This window comes from Pezoporus occidentalis, unplaced genomic scaffold, assembly GCF_034315485.1.
Source record: "Pezoporus occidentalis ecotype Australia unplaced genomic scaffold, CSIRO_AGI_Poc_V1 ctg102, whole genome shotgun sequence".
In the NCBI taxonomy this organism is placed as follows: Eukaryota; Metazoa; Chordata; class Aves; order Psittaciformes; family Psittacidae; genus Pezoporus; species Pezoporus occidentalis.
The window spans coordinates 816,147-837,258 of record NW_026912801.1 but is presented as its reverse complement, the minus strand read 5'-3'; the positions used below and the strand labels follow the sequence as shown (position 1 = coordinate 837,258).

The window sequence follows — 21,112 nt, the reverse complement described above, 5'->3', positions numbered from 1 at the left end:
CGAGGAGCTCTATCTCGACCCCGCCCGGAGCTGGAGGCAGTAGGGCCGCCAGCCCTGGAGCCGCTGTCCCGCTGCACGGCCCCGTCGGAGGGCGAAGGGAGCTCCGGTGTCACGTTTCCCCGGTGAACCGGGGCCGTCGCGGCAGCCGGCACCTGCACGAACTACAAGTCCCAGAGTGCTCCGCGGCCGGCGCGGTGACGTCAGACGCAGGGCTCTCTTTAGGTCACTCGTACCCGGACGTAGGCCCCTTTCCCTCCCCGGAAGGTAAGGATGGCGGAGCGGCGGCGGGCAGGGCTGGGACCCGGTGGGCGCTATCCGCCGCCATCTGCCCTCGAGCGGCTGCACGGGGCTCGCGGGCCCGGCGCGGCGCCCTCGGGAGGGCGGCAGTGAAGCCTGGGGACCGATATGGGGTCGGGGTGGAGCAGGAGTTTAAGCCGACTGCAGATAGGCCCAGCCGCCGGTAGCAGCGGAGGCCGCGCTGGGCCGGAGCCATGTGGGGAGCGGCGGGGCCGAGGCGGGACCTGGGAGCTGGGGCCCTGTGCAGGTAACTGCCAGGGGAAGGCTTCGGGGCCCGACAGCTCCAGCGCGGGCGGGGGTCCTGAGCCCGGGGTGGCTGTGCCCCGAGCGCGGCGGGTGCTTCCATGGGCTCCTTAATGCGGGGGTTGAGGGCATTCTGTGAACGTGGAGCCGCTGTAACTAGCGCGGAGGAGGGTTTTGCGGTATGGATGCAAACAGAATGGGTTTTTTCTTGACCGGCACGGCTGTGAGTGGCTGCTGGGTGCCAGAGCCGTGCAGAGGATGGAGTTAGGATCGCTTATGCTGTTCCTGCACACCTTGTGACAAGTCCCGGGTTGGGTTTGATTTGGATCCACAGATGGCGGGTGAGAAGGCGGCCGCTGAGAAAAAGCCGGGCGAGAAAAAGCCGGCCAAGAAGAAGCCGGGTGAGAAGAAGTCCCTGGAGCAGAAACCAATCCAGAAGGAAGGAGGAGAGAAGAAGAAGAGGGTTAAGAAGCATCATGCCAGCCGGAACCCTGTCCTGGCCCGGGGCATCGGGAGGTATTCCCGCTCAGCTATGTATGCCAGGAAAGCACTGTACAAGCGCAAGTACACTGCTCCAGTAACAAGGGTAGGATGATAAACACTGTACTTAAACTGTCAGGTTCCTCAGGGTGGTTTTGGTTTGAGATGTTACGTTTTCCCTTTTCTTCACCTGCAGATAGAAAGGAAGAAGAGAAAGAGGCCCCGCACGACCATCACCAAGCCAGTGGGGGGGGACAAGAATGGAGGCAGCCGTGTGGTGAAAATCCGCAAACTGGTAAGGAAAAGCTCCCGGGACAACATTGTCCTGTGTGGCTTTGGGCTGATGCAGCTGGGGCAGTGCAGGGGAGCTCAGAGGATGGTTGGCAGGCAGGAGTGGGGCCTCTGCCGTTTGTGCTGGACTGGAAACATGTACAGAGTCTGGGGAGGCCACAGAGATGCTGTGAGGGCTGGAGCAGCTCTGCTCTGGAGAGAGTTGAGAGAGCTGGGCCAGGTCAGCCTGGAGAAGAGAAGGCTCCTGAAGGGGAGACCTGAGAGCAGCTCCAGTGCCTGAAGGGGCTGCGGGAAACCTGGAGAGAGGCTTTGGACCAGGGCCTGTAGGGACAGGCCAAGGGGAATGGCTTTGACCTGACAGAACAGGGGAGACTGAGCTGAGCTCTTAGGCAGAAGCTCTTCCCTGTGAGGGTGCTGAGGCGCTGGCACCGGGTGCCCAGAGAAGCTGTGGCTGCCCCATCCCTGGCAGTGTTCAAGGCCAGGTTGGACACAGGGGCTTGGAGTAAGCTGCTCTAGTGGGAAGTGTCTGTGCTCATGGCAGGGGATTGGAACTGGATGAGCTTTAAGGTCCCTTCCAACCTAAACCATGCTATGACTCTATGATATGATTCCATTTCACTGTTGCATAATGGTACAGAAAATATTCAGTGTGTGTTCCTGACTTGCCAGCTGCAGCAGAAAAAAACCTTTCCAAAAGGAATTCTGTCTCTTAGAAGAAGAATAATCTACACTGCTCCAAAAGCTTTCTGTCCTATGGCATGCAGGGTGTTACAACACTTTGCTCCTCTCCCCAGCCCAGGTACTATCCCACTGAGGATGTTCCTCGCAAGCTTTTGAGTCATGGCAAGAAGCCCTTCAGCCAGCACAAGAGGCGGCTGAGGGCCTCCATCACTCCGGGGACTGTTCTGATCCTCCTGACCGGTCGTCACAGAGGCAAGGTAAGCTGGAGCTTCGTCCTGCTCAGTGGCTTCAGCATCATTTCTGTGATGAACCCATTCTGGCTGAGCAAAGGCATCTTGAACTCACCAGCTGATTTCATGGGGTGCTGCACAGCCACTAGACCCGAACCTGCAAATGTGTCGTGAGTTCTGTCTAGGTGCTTTTTCTCATCCTGCCTTTAGGGGAGACTGTTGTTAAACTGATGGTGTTCCACACGGAGCTAGAAGTGAAACAGGCTAAGCCAGTGGATTAGCCAAATGACAGGAGTCCTGCTGCAACAGAGAAGCGTGCAGGTTCATGGCGCCATAAACTGGCATCCTTTATTTTCTGGAATTCTTTGGCTTTGATGTTCTCTTACTGAAAAGAACGCTGTTTGGAGATGGCTGACTTGACCAGAAAGAATAAAATGCAGCTGGGGGGTTGCTCTGACCATGGGATATGTTGTGGTGCCCTTCTGGCTTTTACCTAGTTCCTACCTTTAACTTGTACCAAGGATTGGGCTGTGAGATGTCTGGTGTCCTGCAGAATAGGCCAAGCTTCATAAACTTAGTCACTGGCTTTGCTCAGCATTGACTGATGAAGAGGGTGAAGAGTCAGGATCTGTTGTAGATGAAGTACCTCTGGCACCGCTGTGCTTGCACAGTGGTTGCATTGCTGGTGGGTTGTTGATGCTTGTACCAGTGACAGGGCTGGGTGTGGGCACAGTCCCCGTTTGTCTGCAGTACTTCAGAGCTGGGGCCTGATGTTGCGTCTGTTCTCTTTGCAGCGTGTCGTCTTCTTGAAGCAGCTTGATACTGGCCTTTTGCTTGTTACAGGTAAAAAACTGGCATATGAGTGTGATGATGAGCTTTTGTGCATCTGGGTTTTTTTTGGGGCATTAGTTTGTTAAAGCTCCAGGTTGTCTCTGGCGTCAGTAGCGCTACAGATCTGCATGTGAGTTGCCTGGCTCATCATGTGTTTGCTTAACTGTGGAATGATGTTTCGTGACCTTCCAGGAGGTGGAGGGGAGATAATGAAGCTTCTGGAAGAGATCAGAAGTTTTCTCACTTCTCCAGAGGCTGTGGGGATGGGCTTTGTTGATCGATACTAGCTGTAGGCATCTCTGAAGAAACCAGTCATGAAATTCAACATAGAAGCAGTGGTTGTTGACAGGAAAGCTGACCTTGGTCTCTCTTCTGTTGTTCCTCTGCCTTTAGGACCCTTGGTTGTCAATCGTGTCCCTCTGCGTAGGGCCCATCAGAAATTTGTTATTGCTACATCTACAAAGGTGGATATCTCTGGAGTGAAAATTCCCAAGCATCTCACTGATGCATACTTCAAGAAGAAGAGGCTGCGGAAGCCCAAGCACCAGGAAGGCGAGATCTTTGACACTGAGAAGGAAGTAAGGACCATGATTGTTTCTTCTTTCCAAGTACCCTTGATACATAAAGGCAGGCTGGAAGGGGGATAACCCCATTAAACAAATGGACAGTGGAATTTTAAGTGGCCCTCAGTAAGTGGGATAATGCCATTAAAATGAAATAATCTGGCAGCATTGAGATAAACCCCTTTTAAACGTGAAGATTCTTTCCTGCTTGTACCTGAGCAGAGCAGCAGCAGTGGTAACTCCAGGTAAAGATCTTTTCTGACTGAGAAACAACTTCACTGTTTGTGAACAGTGTGTTGCTGGCTCCAGTATCAGCAGCAGGAGCCAGAGAGTGGCTCCAGTTTTCCCTGCCACCTCCGGTCTCCTGCCGCCTTATTTAGAACAAATGGAGACAAGGTTCCTTGAAAATGCCAGAACTGGGGATTTGCCCTGAATTTTCTCATTCCTTGGAAGGGTCTGCAGGATTTTCACCTTGTTCTTCGTACTTCCTAGAAATACGAGATAACGGAGCAGCGCAAGGTGGACCAGAAGGCGGTGGATTCCCAGATCCTGGCGCGAATCAAGAAGGTGCCTCAGCTCCGTGGGTACCTGCGTTCTACATTCTGTCTCTCCAATGGAGTCTATCCTCACAAATTGGTGTTCTAACTGTCCTGAAAGCACCACATTAAATTCGAAGGAAAAACCAGGATCTCTGCTGTCTTCATTGCAATCTGTGATAGGATGTGTTGCACAGGTCCTGCAGTGCATGTTTAATGGGTAGGAAAACTGTGGTGTAGAATTCTGAGGGGCTAGATGGAGTTGACTAGAATTTGGAGTGGTGAAGGTTTTGGTTGGTTGGTTTTGGTTTGTAGTTGTTGGGGCTATTTAAAACTATTTAGTATAAACAGGAATTCAGCTTTCTTAACTGAATCAAGTGGGAAGGTAGAAATGGGCAAAGGAAAAACAATAGATTTTGTTTTGGATAGCGGAGATAAATACTGGGTTGACTCCCATCCCATTGCAGAATAAAATCCAGCCCAGTGTCTGTGCTGGTGGGTTTCTCTGTACCCTTGCTGTGCCAAAACCAGTGCTTTGAGGATCTGTCCTGGGTTCAGCAGTAGCAGTCATTTTTCCCCTTCTTGGTAGCTGGTGCAGTGCAATGTTTTGACTTTCAGCTCGGGAACAGAGCTGATAGCAATGTTTTGGTTTGGCCCAGGACAGGATCTCTTGTGAAGAATCAGATTTCTGTGACAAACCACTGCTAGGTGGTAACTCCTGAGCATCCTAAACGGGGGTGTACAGTGGGGTTGGGAGGAACAGCTTTGATCCATCAATCACTACATAAAGTTCAGGAAATACAACAACTTCTTAGAGCTAGGCCTTGCAGTTTAAAGTGGAAACACTGGGAATACTCCATGCAGAGTAACTTATCCCCAGAACCAGAACAAAATTGATGCATGTCCCTTCCTATTTTTTTTTATCCATGTGGGATGTAGCACTTACAGTCAGGAAAAATACTATCTGCTGTGATTGAAAAGTAAAAGCATCATTCCCTATTCCATAGGCTCAGAAATGAGTTAAATTCCGGCAGTTGTTTCTGTGAAGGTATTTTCCTATCTGGGTAACTGTTTACAGAGTCTCAACAATTTTTTTACCTCAAAACCTGGCAGAAAGTGAGATGAGAAGGTCCTGTCTGGTTTCCTTATCTGTTGAGGTCAGTTACCAGATGCTGGGGCAGCAGTAGCTCTCTCTTACAAGGACTGAGGATGTACAGACTAACAAACCTGGCACATTCAGGCTCTTCCTCAGCCAGACTTAGACAGGAACCGAGGCTTATGTAATGGCACCATCTGTCTTCCTATTAAGTTTTAGCTGAAAGTAGCCAGCGGGGTCAGACTTGACAGGGAGTAAAGATTTCATCAAATTCATGCCAGCTTCAAGAAAAGGGAGTAATAGAACCTTGCTGAGGTGGGTGTCTCGATGTTATAAACCAGCCACGCTCGGTGGAGAGGAGGAATCAGAACTGAAGTGATCCAGAGTTGCTGAAGAATCTCCTATGCCTGCAGAATACTGAGCTGGATGGATTTCTGCACCAAGGGGCTACAGTCATCTTCAGAGCTGATGCTGGCTGGTGGTGCAGAGTACAGAAGTCTTCAAAACTGGTCACTCTTCCACCATCTTCCTCTCGATAACATTAAATGTTAGTGGGGTTCAGCAGAGGGAGCCAGGGAGCAAGCTCTGCTTGGTGCAGTGCTCTGGGCCTGTGGGCTGGATGCAAGTCTCCTGTGGCTCTCTGTGATGTACTTTCTCCGGGAGGGTGTTCTTTCTTCTTCCTTGTTACTGTAACTATGACTGTGATGAGGCACATTGTGTGCTGGATATGGATAATGTTATAGTCAGAGGTGTCTTTAGTTGACATGAGCTTTTACTGCAGTGGTGGGACTGCCTGTTTACATAAATCAGCTCTTAAGAAGATACACAAGTGTTGTGTGCATCTCGCTGCCAGGACCAAGATACATTTACTGATTCTACCAAAAAAAGATCTTAACCCAATATGCTTAGAAAGCTCACTTTAGTAAAAGTTGTATATGGAAACACTTAAGTGAAGTCCAAAACCAGCAAGTAAACATCTTCATCTAAATTGTAGCAAACCAAGCTGTGGTGACAGTTGCAGTCTTAAGAGAACAGGTAAGAGGTGCTAGTGCTTCAGTCATCCCTTCCTCCTCCAGGAACAGAGAGGTTGTAGTAACAACACAGCCCTGTGGGGCAGTCTAAGAGTAACAAGGCATTTAGATACAGCGGTATTTGCTGTAATTATTGATTACTCTGACACATTCCTCATTTGTGTATCAGAAGACATGAAATGACACTTGGAACCATTAACCTTGTTTACAGAAGGGGAGGCTTTGGCTGCCAGAGTGCTGTCAGGAAGTGATGTGGTAATGTAATTTAGTTGTCTTAACAGGCCCTGGTGTGCAGAAAGGGTCTCGGGAGCTGCCTGTGCCTCCCTTGCCCCTGTCCTGACATTGCTTGACTAGTGGTGACCAGTAACAACCCTGTGAGGTGGGGAGGAAGAGGAAGGAATGAATATTCTTGTTTGGATCCTGAACTGAGTCACTGTGGGGCCAGCTGAATGCTGGTGCTGGCACAAAGGGGGGTGGGAGCAGGCCTGCTCCCAGGGGTACTTGCTCTTAAGTCAGATTTTAACACTAAATGATGCCTTCATGATCCTGAGCAGCTCCTCAGCTCTGCTGCAGAAAATGGAGCCAGTAAAGCCCTCGTCTGTGTCAGGATTGGTGCTGGTGGACAGCTGTGACTTGTCTCACCCCTAACCTTGGAAATATTTCCCTGGAGTTCTGTGAAATCTTGGCTTTTTTTTTCTGAAATGCTCTGAGCTAATAGGTGGAAAAGTGGAAAAACAAGGCCTGTGCAGATAACTGACACAAAGTGAATATTCAGAAGGATTGTTTGATCTAGATAATGCTATCCACTACCTGAAAAATCCTTCCACCACATAAAGAGCTTTTGTGTGTGTTCTCGCTGTCCCACGGCGTTTCTCATTCTGAGCATGTAACCAGCTCTGCAGTCCTGGCTCGCTGAGTCATTGCTTTTCCCTGTGCAGCCCCCACAGCAGAAGCTGGAGACATCCAAAGCCTCCCTCACCCAATCAAAAGTGCTGGAGATGTGTGGCTCCAAAAATAGTGACAGACTCAACCACAGCAGCACTTCATTAGCATCAAACGTGCTCTTTCCTTCAGCTGCCTAATAAAGTGATATGTAATTATAAGAAAGCATCCTTTTGAGAGGAATGATAGAGGGATGTTGGCTTTCTCAGGGAATTGGTAATGAGATGCAATGCCTTATTATCTACAGACACCTATTTTTACCTATTAGCTTCCTCTGCGACATGACCTGTGGATTCAGTCCTGCTCACAGGGGCTGTGTCCATCCCTGCAGCTGCATTGGTTGGCGGTCCTGGGAAGGCAGATGATAGCTTTGCTTCTGGGATTAAGATCCTTAGGAGAAATTGAGACATATTTGCAAGACAAAGTACTTTCCAGTGCTGGGTTGTAGAGAATGTTCCCTTTTGCTGTTTAGGGGATTAAGCAAATAACACCAATATACAAATATCAGTGGTTCCTCTGATTTTATCAGCTATTACTCTGGACACATGAGCAGCTTGGTCTAAGAAATCTAAAATTGCACAGGGGAGTCATGTAAACCCCATTACGCTTTCTCCCACCATTACTGTCCTGATGCAACAAGTCACATAAATGACATAATCCTGTGAGGAGCTCCTGCTCCTGTTCTGGTTTGGAGACAGCTCTGAAGCTCCCAGTGTGGGATGTGAGGATGCAAGCAAAGGGGAACTATTAACCTGTTAATTTGACTTCTCCAGTTCTCCTGCATTACAGTCCGCACTAAGCACTTGACAACTCATTGTTTAAGCAATTAGAGCAATTAAATTCGTATTCTTATAAGGATATTATTCATCTTAGTTCTCATTATTTTTTCCCCTCATTGTTCAGGAAGCCACTGATGGAGCAGAGGGAGCCAGTCCCACCGGCTGCAGACAGCCTTTGCACTGAGTCACACAGGAGGGCTGGGCTGTGATGGTTCTCTGTGAATAACACTCCTGCCAACAACCAGCCAGGACATTTCTTCCTTGTTTAGCTGCTTTTTCATTGCTTCTTTATTGTTCAGGGGTTTTATAGATCACACCAGTTTTGACCCTCTCACAGATAAACAGTTAAACCCCATTTTTGTAGCTGACAGCCTTTTGGGGCTCATTTTATTCTGGTTCCGTTTCCCCCCCCCCCCCCCCCATTATTTCAATGTTTGTTTTTCTCAGTGGAAATGACTTTGCATGATAGATTGTACACACAGCCAGCAACTATGACCTGCACATACTTCACAGTATACCAGAATAAACACTTACTAGTGGTAACAATGCTAAGGAAAGAGAAGTGTGGGAGTCAAAATATTACTTGAAATTAAAGCAATTAGTTTTTCTTTCTCATGTGACCCTGAGCAAATAACTTCATTTCAGTGAAGTCAGTGTTCACATTCCTGCAGAACAGCAGAAATAATTGCTCAGATCCTGTCCCAAGAAGAGTTTTAAAGTTCCGCAGACATACAACTTACAACAATGCTTTGAAGTACATCAAAGAATAAAAAAATCTGTGCTTGGATGACACTGAGGAGGGAACCTGCTCCATCATTGCCATCTTCCCCTACTGAAATGATATCAACACTTAATACTAAAAAATAAAAACAGTGTGTTGAAGACTGGCCCAGGTACATGAGGAAAGAATGTTTTCACAGCCCCATGTATCAATTGTCATTTTTTTTGCAGAACTTAGTCCATTAGATTTGTACAGGGCAGCACAGCTAAAAGATTTAGCATCTTTAGAGTGGTGACATCCTGTGTTTCTCCATTTTGTCCAATTAGCAGCTCCTGGCATTTTGCCTGCAATGACCATAATAAGCAACTTCTTGTAGTTGACATACACTGTGCACATTGGCCTCTTGACACCCAGTGGAGGTAAAAACTGCCATTATCTGTGCACAAAGATAAAATGATTTATTCAGTCCATTGGAGCAAGTCAGTGGGATGCAGGGAACCACCCAAGGACCACCAGGAAAGGCTTTAAACCTCATGAAGAAAATAGACTAAACCAGAAGCAATTACATCTTCATCTCTTTTGTCAGCCCTACTTGACATAGAGGTTTTCCACTTGCTTGACAGATGCATTTAGGATGTAATTGTTTTTAAAATTAAGGCTTTCAGATCTCACCATGTGCCACACATGGTATCCTATTGTTCAAAATGCCCATTTTCACACAAGGAAATAAATACAAAGATAAAATGTACAAAACCAGTCCAGGCAGCAAGCATATGTGCTCAGTATACCAGGGAGGAAGGCTGGTTTTCAGAACAAGGAAATATGAAGACCCTAAAAAGAACGACGCACCCTCAAAATGTGTTATTGGAAATGTTTAGGTAAAAACAGTGTTCAAATTACTGGTGTGAATGTCTTGCTAAGCTGGAATGAAGATCTGTTTCATGGAAATTCACAGAAATTGGTGGGTAACCATAACTGTTCCTTAAAATAAACACAAAAAGACTAACAAATATCTGTCTAGAATCAGAGAGCTGAAACAATGACAGGCACATAGCAAAGCTTCTGTACATTGCACATTATTCGCATGGCTTCCCTTGAGGCTGACACAGAAAGTGCAAAAAGGGCATTTGAAATCTGGAGCTTTGTGTTTGTGTGAGAGATAAAACCCAAACACGTGCACATGTCAGGGACAGAGGGAGAAAGGAAAATGCCTTTTTGTGTCTGCTGATGCAAGAGGAAACTTTGAGAGTGCACTTTTGCTGGTTATATTTGTCAAAACACTGGCCTTGGTCAAAGCACTGTGCAAAGTCTGAGCTTTACTTAACCCAGCATTCTAGGAAAGAAGACTTTTTCATGCTTCATAAATAAACAGGACTTCATCAAGACTATGTCTAGCACCATCATGTAGCACAGGCAACTCAGTAACCTCCAAACTGGTCATCAGCTTGAAACGAAAGAATTAAAATAATACAAATAACACCACAACTATTGGGCTTACATGAAATAACAGCTGATTTCACAAGCACCTGAGCTGGGTGCCCCAGCATGAGCTGTCTCCTGAGGATTTGTAAGAATACTCATTAGAATTTCTATCATTCTTCCCATCCTGTCACCTCCAGCTGCAACTTTTCATGTCATTCAACTGGCCACCAAACCAAGCCTGGGCAGACTGGATCATCAAGCCTGAGAAATGGCTTTTTCATGTGTTTGTCATGCACAATCAACAGCCATATGACAACAATCTGGAGGAATGAGCACAACACGTGTCATGTAGTTGCTGTGTTGCATGTGAATGGCTGGGCTGATTATTGGGTCTATTTGTGACCCAATAATCCAATGAAGGCAGCAGTGGTGGCCTCCAAAGAGTCAGCTGGCTGTGGATGACTGACAAATAGTGCTACTCTCAGTTCTTCATCGATTGATTGCTCATGGAGTTATTTTAGTTGAAGGGCAATTAACTGTTCTTCATGGTTTAGCTGTAGGGTGCTTGTGATGGTATTCTTTTTAAAGAAACACTGCTATGTTGTGAAGCATAAAGTAAAAGGTTTATAAAACAATTCCAGAAAAGAGTGACTTTTACCTGTCAAGACCAGGATTTTATTAGCAGTTTACATTTCACTGCAGCATTTAGAAACTCAACTCTGCAATGTTACAAATGAAGGAACTGTCTTACCTGCAGCACATGAAAAGATTTTCAACCATTGTGGATTTTTCTGGGGGCCAGTCCATCGCAAGTCTGTAGAATGATGAATTATTTGGCCTTTACTGTTTCATGCCATCTGGCTGTAAGAAACAGAGGGAAAAACAGGTGAGTCATAGTGAGCATTGGAATATGCACCTCTCACAGAGATCAGCAACATCCCTTCCCTAACAGAGCCACAGACAATACCTATATCCTTTTTTGTCTCACTCACATTTATATGCTATTAAGTTGTTCACTTGCTATGTCTTTATTGTAATTGTTTTTAAGAGTAAAAAAAAAAAAGTAGATTATTGTCCAGAAATTATGGGAAAGAGATACTGGAAAAACAAGAGAAATATTTCTAGATAGAAAGGAAGAGGAGACAGGTGCTCTGGGAAGAGCACCTTTGGAGATGTGGGCTCTTACAGCTACAAAACCACACCACACAGACAGCAAAATTGTTCTCCCAGAGCAAAAGGCATTCCAATTTGCTGCATGGTTTCAGTTCTCAATTACTGGCTTTCAGTTTTAGGTTTGTTTTGAAAGCCTGTCACCATTGAAGAGAAAATCAGGATAGACTACAGCATTTACTAAGGCCAGGGATTCATTGACCTGGCTTCCTTTTCTCAGGAAAAAGGGTAGTTAGTGCAACAACGCCTGTGAAAACCTGTTCCTTAAGACTTCACAGGATCTAGGAACTTATCTGTGAATTCAAGTAAAAGACAAAGATAATAAAAACACAAAAGCCACTTCATTTTAAAAATTCTCCCTGAGAAACACTTTATAAAGTGGACCTTGTAATAATATATACCAATCGTATAAATCCACCTTGTTATCTTTAGATTTTTACAAAATTGAGCAGGATGTTGTAGCAGACTTTTCTTCATTTTTTTTTTTTTCCTCATTTCATTGCACCAGTTTTCAGGGAGATGGAATTTTAAAACAGTACAGAACAGCTGTATTTAAAACCTACCTATTTTTGGGTATTAATAATGAGTCTTCTGAGACATTAGAAATTCAGAAATTCAGGACAACCACTGAGGGATCTGTTGAGCTCCCAAACACTCTTCCTCACTGATGGGCAGCATTTAAATACTTCCCTCCATAAAAGGCTACTTGCGTTAAATTCTTGAGTAGGAGAATGAGACATGAGATTAGCAAGAGTGATGCTAAATGCCAGCTTGCTTTGTTTCTGCATGTGAAATACCACAAACAGAATTGAAGCCCAAGTTGTTATTTCATTTACAAGCACAGCGTGAGTCAACAATATCGTACAGCTGCAAAGCAAAGATGATACCAAGGCACTTAACAGGAGTATCGCACAGAAGACACAGGAATCTGTCCAAACCATTTCACACCAGTAAGGCTTCATCTAAAGTACCAGCAGCTCAAGAGAGATGTGGAAAAGTTGGAAGAAATGCCAAAGAGCACAAGAATGATCAGACTTCCAAAGGACATAGCCTAGAGAAAGTGGGAAAGGATGGGGATTATTTAGTGCAGATGATGGGAAAAGACTGCGCATCGGTGGAAGAAATAAACTCTTCTCTGTGCCTACAAAAGCTGAAATTACAGCAACACAAGTTTAATTGAGCATTAGGGAACTCCCCAGCCATAATGACAATTCAACAATGGAAGAGATTGCAGGTGGAGCCTCCAGACAGGACAAGCGTGCGTCACGAGTAGTGTGGTGATAGCTTGGCTAACAACACAGGATTGGATTGCCTCTAAGAAAACATTCCAGCACTTTTATTATGATTCTGTATTTTACATTTGTTTCATGGCCAATTCAACTAAGGCTGTTTTTGTGAGGTAGGTGATTCAGACTCCTGTTTCCTATAATAAAATGATCCTTATTCATGTTAATAAAAACTTCTTTTTATTTGCTCTTCCTTTATTTGCTCTACCTTGCTATTAGTCAGTCTTCTTCAGCAATTATTGCTAACATATCAAAATGAGAAAAATGTGACTATTTTTCCTTTGCAATTAAAAGCATTAAAAATTAAAATACATTTCTGAAGTTTGGCATTATTCTATTTCACTGTCATTTGTTCTTTTTCCTCTGTCAAATACTCATTTTTTTCCACTTCAGTCCTAAGTTTTACTTAAAGAAAAATGTAGAAACTGTATTTTTTAATCACAGTTAGTGTGCCATGAAATGCCACTATTCCTTGCTCACAGGTCTTATTAATGATGCCATTTGGGCTCTCTAAATAGCAAGTAATGGGCAGAGAAGCCAGAATTCAGGGTATGGAAATCTAGTTATTGCAGACCACATAAAAATAGCAACTATTTCTTCTGTTTCACACATTTCTTGATGCCACAATGGCCATTAAAACTGAAACTGCCATTTCTAAATTAACAGAAGAATGTACAGCAAAGCCTTAGGATGAAAACAATTTCCACCCTATGTTACAGCTGTTAGTATAAAATTAAACTGGAGGGTGAGACTATATTCCTTTAAGCTCCATTTATGTGAGTGCAAATGGTCAATTCTAAGTACAAAGAGTGAATTTTCACTTTCAGCTCACAGGACTATGAGCATCTTCTGCTAAATCTCAGTAATGGTGACGGGCAGAGAAGCACAAGGGCACATTCTGCTGCAGATCAACAGACCTGCACATCAAGAACTTCATTCCAGATCCCGGCCACCACAGGCAGACATGACCACAGCAGTTGCCCCATCTGCAGAAGATCGGTTTTCTGTAGAAGTTTATTTAAAAGTTAAGGGGTTTATGTCTTCAGCTTGATGATTTGCGTCACAAAGTTATTCTAGTCTGTTTTTTTTTAAGTTACACCATCCCCATAATGTAGTACAAGACTTCTTTGTAGTCACTGCAGTACCTCTGAATGCTGCATTGAAGTTCCAGCTGACATTTTCTGGTGACTTGCAGAACAAAAATATTTTTTTTCCCATTATATTATACAACATCTTCTGCAGCAGATGCAGACAAACTGCATTATATTTGCTGAATTCATTGCAGGGCCCTACCATTGAAAATTTCATGAAGAAAGCTATGTCAGCATTCCATGCTATGGAAGCACATGCACTGTACAAAATGCTGGTAATTCCTGAATCACAAGCACCTAAAATAACTTAGGAAATCTCACATTTACTAGTAATGATTTTATTTACCTGAGGCAGGATAGGACACATTTATCAAGTTTACAGCATTAGACTACATCAATACCTGATTTTTAACTTTGAATTGCCAAATCAATAAAATTTAGAAGAACTCAAAATAAGCAAATAAATAACTATACAGTGGTAAATACGCTCTCGGATCAGTCTGGGATGTCTCACACAATATGGCTAAAAGAGATTTCTGAAACGTTGGCACAATCTCCAGTTCACAGTTCTCCTGCTTTGCACTCAGGGGCTGCTCAGGTTACTTACCACACAAAAACACTCCCTCGCTGGGAGAAACTGGCCACCAACCCCAGTCCAATGACAAAAGCAGCCTCTGGACAGTACATTATTTAGCCATGCAGCTCTTTCTGTGCTTAGTCTGGTATGAACGTACCCACAGCTCCACATCCTTCTCTTTTACCTCTGAGTCAGCTCCTTACTCTAATACAAGGCCTTGGTTTGTATTTCAAAGCAATTAGTGGATTAAATCGACAGCTATATCAAACCCTGACTCTCCATCTGGGAGCTACTCTGGCAACCGTATTCCTCTGGGATAAAGCAGTCCAGAAGGCCTTGGAAAGAGCATGTGAGAGCTGGAGACAAAGAATTTTCATCCTGGGTTACCCAGGCTATGGAGCAGACCTTTGGAGAACAACAGCTACATCCAGAACACCGCCACCTCTACAAAACACAGCAAATCCTTTCTGTTGACAAGCATTCCTGGCATGAGTGGTGCTTGTGAAGTGAACATCCCATTTTACCCCCCAGCTCTGCTATTTGTATTGATTTTGTGGAAGATACTCAAGTAGTACCATGACAGTACTAAAAAATCTGAAGACAGAAGTTGTTTTAAGTGTTACTCCCACTAAAACATATACACACTTTGTGTTTTTCTTCCTCTATTCCAGTCTGATGTGAAGAATTAAAACAATGTAAAACTCCTACTCTGGTAACACCAGTCGCTATTTTGCAATGAAATACTGTGACTAATCTAACCTCAGCATCTTTCCCACCCCTCCAAAGGAGGCCTTGTTAGCACAGCTTATCTCAACTGCAGGAACTCAGCTGCCTTGTCCCACCTGCCACAAAGACTTTAAATCTCAGCATTGACTCACTTTGGAGCATTAGCATCCTGCAGGAGGTTCAGGGTGATTTCACATCTATGGATATGTCCATCTGCAGCCGCTGTTGTCTGTGTCATGTCTCGACCAAAAATAACAGATGCCCATCAATGGGCTCTGCCTTACAGAAACCTTTAATACCAAGTCTCTGTACTCTCCCTGCTCAAAATCACACTCTCTAGCACAAATAATATCTATTTCTACAATAAAAGCAAGCCTGGAGACTCTTCTGCTCTCCAATACATGAATGGCAGTGATATCCCACCGAACACAGTGTATTGAGCTCCCACACAGACACACAACCAACCACTCATATGAATTTACCTGAATCTGATGTTGCCTGAACCAGCCTCAGAGGTAAAACTACACAACTGTATGAATGCTCACACAGCTGAATCAGTGCTATAAAGACACTTTATGTGGGTCATAAGTTGAGCAATGGTCCGTTACACGGAAAAGATGCTTCTTCCCAACCAGATTTAATAGGATGGAAAGCACTGGCCGTAGCTCTCGTTTTGCTACAGCTCTGAATACACTTTTCCTCCACTACCACAGCACATTCGTTGCAATGCACCAATAGAGTAAATAATTTAATCTGATCAAACAAATAAACGCAGTGCTCCATCCCCACTCGGCTGTGCAGAGTCATGAAAAGCAGCTGCTTGCAATGGGAATCCCCACAGCAATTACACACTAAAAATACTTGACATTTCTCCTCATGTCCTTCTCATTAACGTGCTTCGTCTCACAAGCGTGTGCTCTGCTGAACGCTGCGGGCCAGCCGCCCGTGGCACTCGGTGCTGCTCTCAACCCGGGCTGGAGGTCGGAGGCAACCGCGTGTGAAATCAGACTGGTGGGAAATGGGGAAGGGCACATCATTATGGCTAAGAGAGGCCTGGGGAAAGAAGGGTCAATTTTAGCTTAGATCTCCTTTTTTTTCCACACATACTTTGGTGAAGGGAACCTTTTTGCTTCACGCTTTCTGGAATCCTCATTACACAGATAACGCATGGATTTTAATGGACGTACCTGCTTGTTCACAAGTCCTTTGGGAAAAGGCCCCTGGAGAGGTGACAGGATTCCTTCGAGGGCAGACGAGGGAAGGAAAAAGAGGACGTTCTGGAAAGAGAGGAGGGCAGTCAAAATGGAGGGTGACCACAGGTGTCAGGCAGGGAAAAACTACCGTGAGGAACACGAGGCACCAAGAGGGATCAGTCCTCGATGGAACAGGGTAGCTTCAAAGGGACCCTGGCTATCCAAGTTGGGGCTGAAGAGGGAAACTGATGGGAACAGCCCCACCGTCGAGGTGCGGCGCTTGAGGGAAGCGGCCTTTGGCTGCAGGGAGGTGAGGCGCTGAGGGGAGCCGCCATTCCGTGGGGCAGAGGGGCCGAGGTGAGGGGCTGAGGGGAGCCGCCATTCCGTGGGGCAGGGGGGCCGAGGTGAGGCGCTGAGGGGAGCCGCCATTCCGTGGGGCAGGGGGGCCGAGGTGAGGCGCTGAGGGGAGCCGCCATTCCGTGGGGCAGGGGGGCCGAGGTGAGCCGCCATTCCGTGGGGCAGAGGGGCCGAGGTGAGGCGCTGAGGGGAGCCGCCATTCCGTGGGGCAGAGGGGCCGAGGTGAGGCGCTGAGGGGAGCCGCCATTCCGTGGGGCAGGGGGGCCGAGGTGAGGCGCTGAGGGGAGCCGCCATTCCGTGGGGCAGGGGGGCCGAGGTGAGGCGCTGAGGGGAGCGCCCAAGGTGCGGGACAAGGCGCTGAGGAAGGCGGCACCGGAGAGGTGAAGGAGGGCGCCCAAGGTGCGAAGGAGCGGGACGAGGCGCTGAGGGGACAAGGGGCGGAGCAGCGGGGGGCGGCACCGAGGGCCGGGCCCGGCGGGAGGCGGAGCCCCGCGGGGCCGGGAGGGGGGAGGGTGTATTGTTCGTCGCGCGGTGCATGCCGGGCCCGCCTCAGCCCCCAACATGGCGTCGCGCTGTCACCTGTGTGTGTGAGGAGGGAGCGGGACGTGGTGGCTGCGGGCGGGCACGGCGGCTCCCGGAGCTCCCCGTTCCGCCGGTGCCGCGGTGGCAACGCGGCGCTCCTCGCTGCTCCCCACCGCGCTCCGGCTGTCCGGCACCCAGGCCGCTGGGGACCCGCCAGCCCCCGCCCTGCCCCCGCCATGGGAGGGTAGCGGCACCCGCCTCGCCTCAGCCCTGCGGAGCCCCCCCGCCGTCCGCGCCATGGGGTCTCCGGCGGGCGCCTCGGCGGCGGCGGCCACAGACTCGGCCCAGTGGCTGTCGGTGAAGGAGGAGACCATCTTCCTGCACGACGGGCTGATCCGGGTCACCGACCTGGCCGAGCTGCCCAGCGAGATCATTGGGGTGGCCGAGCCCGGCGACACCGAGCTGGAGGTGAGCCGGGCCCGCGGCTCCCCGCGCTGAGGAGAGGGACGGGGCATAGGGTCGAGGCAGCGGTGAGGAGGATGCTTTCAGGGGAGTGAGGAGGACGGCAGTGTGGGCCTGAGGCCAGGAGGATGGTGCTGTGGGGCGGGGGAGGGCGCAGGGAGGATGACTAGGGGAGGATGGTGGGACCGGGATGGAGAATGGTGGATGCGGGTGCAGGGTGAAAGCTCTGGGCTGTGGGGCCGAGTGGTATTGAGGCAGTCTGCTTGTTTTAAGTCAATCTTAATTTATTTCAAATAACGGTGAAAGTGGAGCCGGGCAGGAGGGTGGTGAGGTGCTGGTGAAGATGGAGGGTGAAGTGTTGGCGCTACCTCCTTGTTTTGAATCAGCAGCGTTGGGGAACCCGAACCCACAGTCATGTATTCCAGTGTGGCCTTTGGCCCACTTATTTCTGTTCATGGTTTTGTACCTTTTTGCCGTTACTTTCAGCTGGTTTGTAATTAATCAGCCTTACAGTAAGATACTGAGGGTTACTGGGGGGTGTGGGTGCTTTATTTAGGCTGTTGACAGGGATCATTATTAGAGAGCCAGGAGGGCTGCTGAGATTCATTCCAGCTTTTTTTACCTTCTCAAAGCTGCTGGTGGTTGTGGCTGCAGGCAGATGGTACGGCTGCTTTATCTCATGAGAAGCCGGTGAAGGACTGAATGTCACCGATTGTAGGTTGCATCTATTTTGTAGACTGCATTTTTTTTTTCCTCCCTGTGTGCCTCCCTTCTCTTCTTTCACCCCGCCCTCTTCTCCAGCAATGTGGCTTGCAATGACACAGGGTCTTTGTCAGAGGAGCTGAGTGGTGTGAGTTGAGAGGGGATGGTTCAGCAGGAGCTTTATCTGTGTGCTGTTAGGTCAGGAGCATTTATGCCGAAAAACCCTTTAGTGAGGCTTTGGCTGCTCACTGTTGTGTTGCTATGAAGAGCCCGTGAGCCAGCCTTGCACTTCTGACAACATCGTTGTTCACCTCATGACGTGGAATCTTTATGGTGTTTAGAAAAACTTCCCCCAGCCTTATCTAGGGAAAGATATTTTCCTGCTGAATGTGCGTTTTCTTTTCCGTGTGATGTGACATTGGGATGGGAACAGGAGCTGCTCCCATGAAATGGATGTTGGCAAGTATCATATGAGCAGGAAAAGAGACTTTTAAGGTGGATGACTTATCTCTGTGTGGAAACGTGGAATGATTTTTGGCATTCAGTGCAGCTTGTATTGAAGAAAATATTGCAATTCTCTGCATAGTTCTAGAAGCGGCATCTAGTCTTATAACTGTATCAGAAAAATACATGCTCCCACAGCATTATTTCTGTTATAGCCTAATAAAGGAAGATAGCCTTCAAAAATCCAAATAAAAATCTAAACCAAGCCTTAATCTTAAGATCTTGCAAGCTAGGCCAGAAGTATGTTCCAGCATGAAGCTTGACACACAACCTACCTTGACAAACACTTCACCTCTGGAGAATTTTTTGTTAGTGGTAGGAATGTCTGTGAAACTATAATTATTTTGGGGGAGATAGGGATGGAATTAGTGTTACAGTGGCTTGTCCTTTGTGACACTTGTATAATGAGTGTTTCAGCAACCCAGTGCCACTGATTCACATAATTCTTCCAGTTCCAGAGATTTTTTTTCTGTTGTTCATTTTTGCAGCATGAAACTTTCAAATAAATAAGACTTTTTGCTGTGGTGCTTACTTTGACCTATAGCCTTAAGCCACAGAATATTGAAGCATTTTATTCCCTTCCACTGAAAGAATTGATGACTGCAAGTGACATTTTTCAGATCCTGTCTCTACAATAGTTTATAGGTGTTGGTATCAAGGGGGCAGGGTTATAAAAGTGACATTTCAAGTGGTGCAAATGTAAATTATTCAGCTCAGAACTTTTCTCTGCTTTTTAAAAAAATATTCCTTTCAATAAAGGGCTTCCTTTGTAAACTGGCATGGCTTTGAGGAGCCATTTTGTGGAAATGGGTGCATACATCTTGCTGAAGTGTGGCCATGCCATCGACTAATTCACTGAGTAGCTCATTTGCACTGGTTCTACTCCTATGTGCAATGTAATAAATATATTTGAAAATGGCCCACATTGGTGTCTCTTGGGATATGTTATTGGACAAGGGTAGGAGATGCTGCAGCTGCTGCTTTGATTAGTAAACTTTTCTAATATACTTCTTGTGCTTCATCAGTGGTGGTCAGAACCCTGACTGAATTTCTGATATGATGTACTTAATTAAAGATTATAGTACACTGAAATGGAATATTTTCTAGGGGACAGGCTGATATTCTGGCCTGGTTTGTTTGAATATCCCTTCAAAGAGTTTATTGAAAAATGTCCGTGTATTTGGATGTGTTTCCTTTGTCCTTCTGTTCAAAGGTTTTGTCTGTAGAAAGAAAAGCAGAGGAAAAAAGTGTTATGGTACTGGTATTATAACAGGAGAGGCTTATGAGAACTTATTATTTTGTTATCTTGACTCCCATACAACTTCTATTTTTTCATATCTATAAATATATAAATATATATTTTTTTCCTTAATGTTAGGTTATAAAAGTATTAGCCTTCCCTTTCATGTGAAGGTAACTTCTAGGAGTATCTTTAAAGAGTGGTGTGGAGAGTTGGTTTGGTCTTATTTTTTGTGATGTAAGTGATGTATGGAACTTAGACTGTCTGTCAGTATATTTACAAAGAATATGTGTGATCAAAAAGAAAGGGGGCTCTTTTTTTAATTTGATGGATGTTTGTAATGATGCACATATAAAAGCTGCTCCTGGTATGGATTTGCCAATAAAATCTTCTAGTCAAGAGAGACCTAGATTGGTTAGCAATTATGCAAGCTTTGCACCTTTAGTTTAAAGCCTTTCACACAGAGAAATTACTTCTTTTAAAGTACAAAGTCTTCTGCTTCTTGGAGATAACCTGAGGTGAGTAACACCTGAAGATGTTGCCGTGACATTTCGTCCAGTCTCTGCCCTGGATGTCAGTGCTGCACCAGAGGGACAACCATATGGAAGATGAGCTGTTCTTTAATGTGCTACAGTGGAAACTGCAGCACTGCCAGAATCCTCCCCACAAACATCTTCCACAGACAGGCACTCCTCGGAGTGGGGCAGGAGGGATGTCTGAAGGGGAGGTCCCTTAAACCATGCAGTTTCAATTCAGCTAACTAGCGATAGGCTCAGTTATATTTTTCCACAAGGAAACAAGTGGGAAGAAAGACAAATCTTCAGTATATAGTCACAGTATAAAGTAGAACAGCCTTATGTGTCACTCCACTTAACTTGTAAGCACTCCACCTTTTACATAACAGCCTAACAGAGAGAATTTGGAGATCTGTTCCTGCTGCTCTGCATAGCCTGGAAAAGTTCTGAATAGCTGACTTTATTTTTCTTCCTCTGATACGTTTTTAACGTGAAGGTGGAAGTGTAGCTCCTACCTCAGTAGCTGCCTGCATCATGTATATGCCTGCCCTCATCTAATGTTTTGAGTCTTGTCAAGCTGTTATTGTAGGGCAGAGTATGCGATGCCTGCTGTGGGCCGTTGTT

The 21,112-nt window shown here is 46.3% G+C and overlaps 2 protein-coding genes and 1 long non-coding RNA gene across 10 annotated transcripts in view; 2 read left to right on the top strand and 1 right to left on the bottom strand.

Annotated features, from left to right (window-relative positions):
- The first annotated feature begins 127 nt into the window (after positions 1-127).
- RPL6 (ribosomal protein L6) lies at positions 128-4,304 on the top strand. Its single transcript, XM_062615022.1, has 7 exons — positions 128-264; positions 875-1,126; positions 1,217-1,315; positions 2,106-2,249; positions 3,017-3,065; positions 3,447-3,631; positions 4,109-4,304. The coding sequence occupies exons 2-7, from the start codon at positions 875-877 to the stop codon at positions 4,259-4,261; spliced, it is 882 nt and encodes a 293-aa protein (XP_062471006.1). The 5' UTR covers positions 128-264; the 3' UTR covers positions 4,262-4,304.
- Positions 4,305-9,038: 4,734 nt separating this feature from the next.
- Positions 9,039-16,324, bottom strand: LOC134161815 (uncharacterized). The gene is made up of 4 exons (XR_009964103.1): positions 16,181-16,324; positions 11,877-12,364; positions 10,895-11,004; positions 9,039-10,278 (listed from the first exon to the last, which is right to left on the bottom strand). It is a non-coding gene; the product is annotated as an uncharacterized LOC134161815 (long non-coding RNA).
- A 739-nt stretch (positions 16,325-17,063) lies between these two features.
- Positions 17,064-21,112, top strand: part of HECTD4 (HECT domain E3 ubiquitin protein ligase 4) — a 70,935-nt gene continuing 66,886 nt past the window's right edge. For all 8 annotated transcript variants that reach the window (XM_062614959.1, XM_062614978.1, XM_062614948.1 and 5 more), the window contains exon 1: positions 17,064-17,533. In XM_062614959.1, the coding sequence (XP_062470943.1) occupies positions 17,363-17,533 (171 nt within the window). In that variant the 5' untranslated portion in view covers positions 17,064-17,362. The remainder of the gene's footprint in view (positions 17,534-21,112) is intronic.

Excerpts from the sequence above, each read along its gene's own strand:
- RPL6 (XM_062615022.1), top strand. The coding sequence starts at position 875 with ATGGCGGGTGAGAAGGCGGCCGCTGAGAAAAAGCCGGGCGAGAAAAAG. Across the intron at positions 2,250-3,016 it reads CCGGTCGTCACAGAGGCAAG|CGTGTCGTCTTCTTGAAGCA; the intron begins GTAAGCTGGAGC and ends TTCTCTTTGCAG. Across the intron at positions 3,066-3,446 it reads TGGCCTTTTGCTTGTTACAG|GACCCTTGGTTGTCAATCGT; the intron begins GTAAAAAACTGG and ends CTCTGCCTTTAG.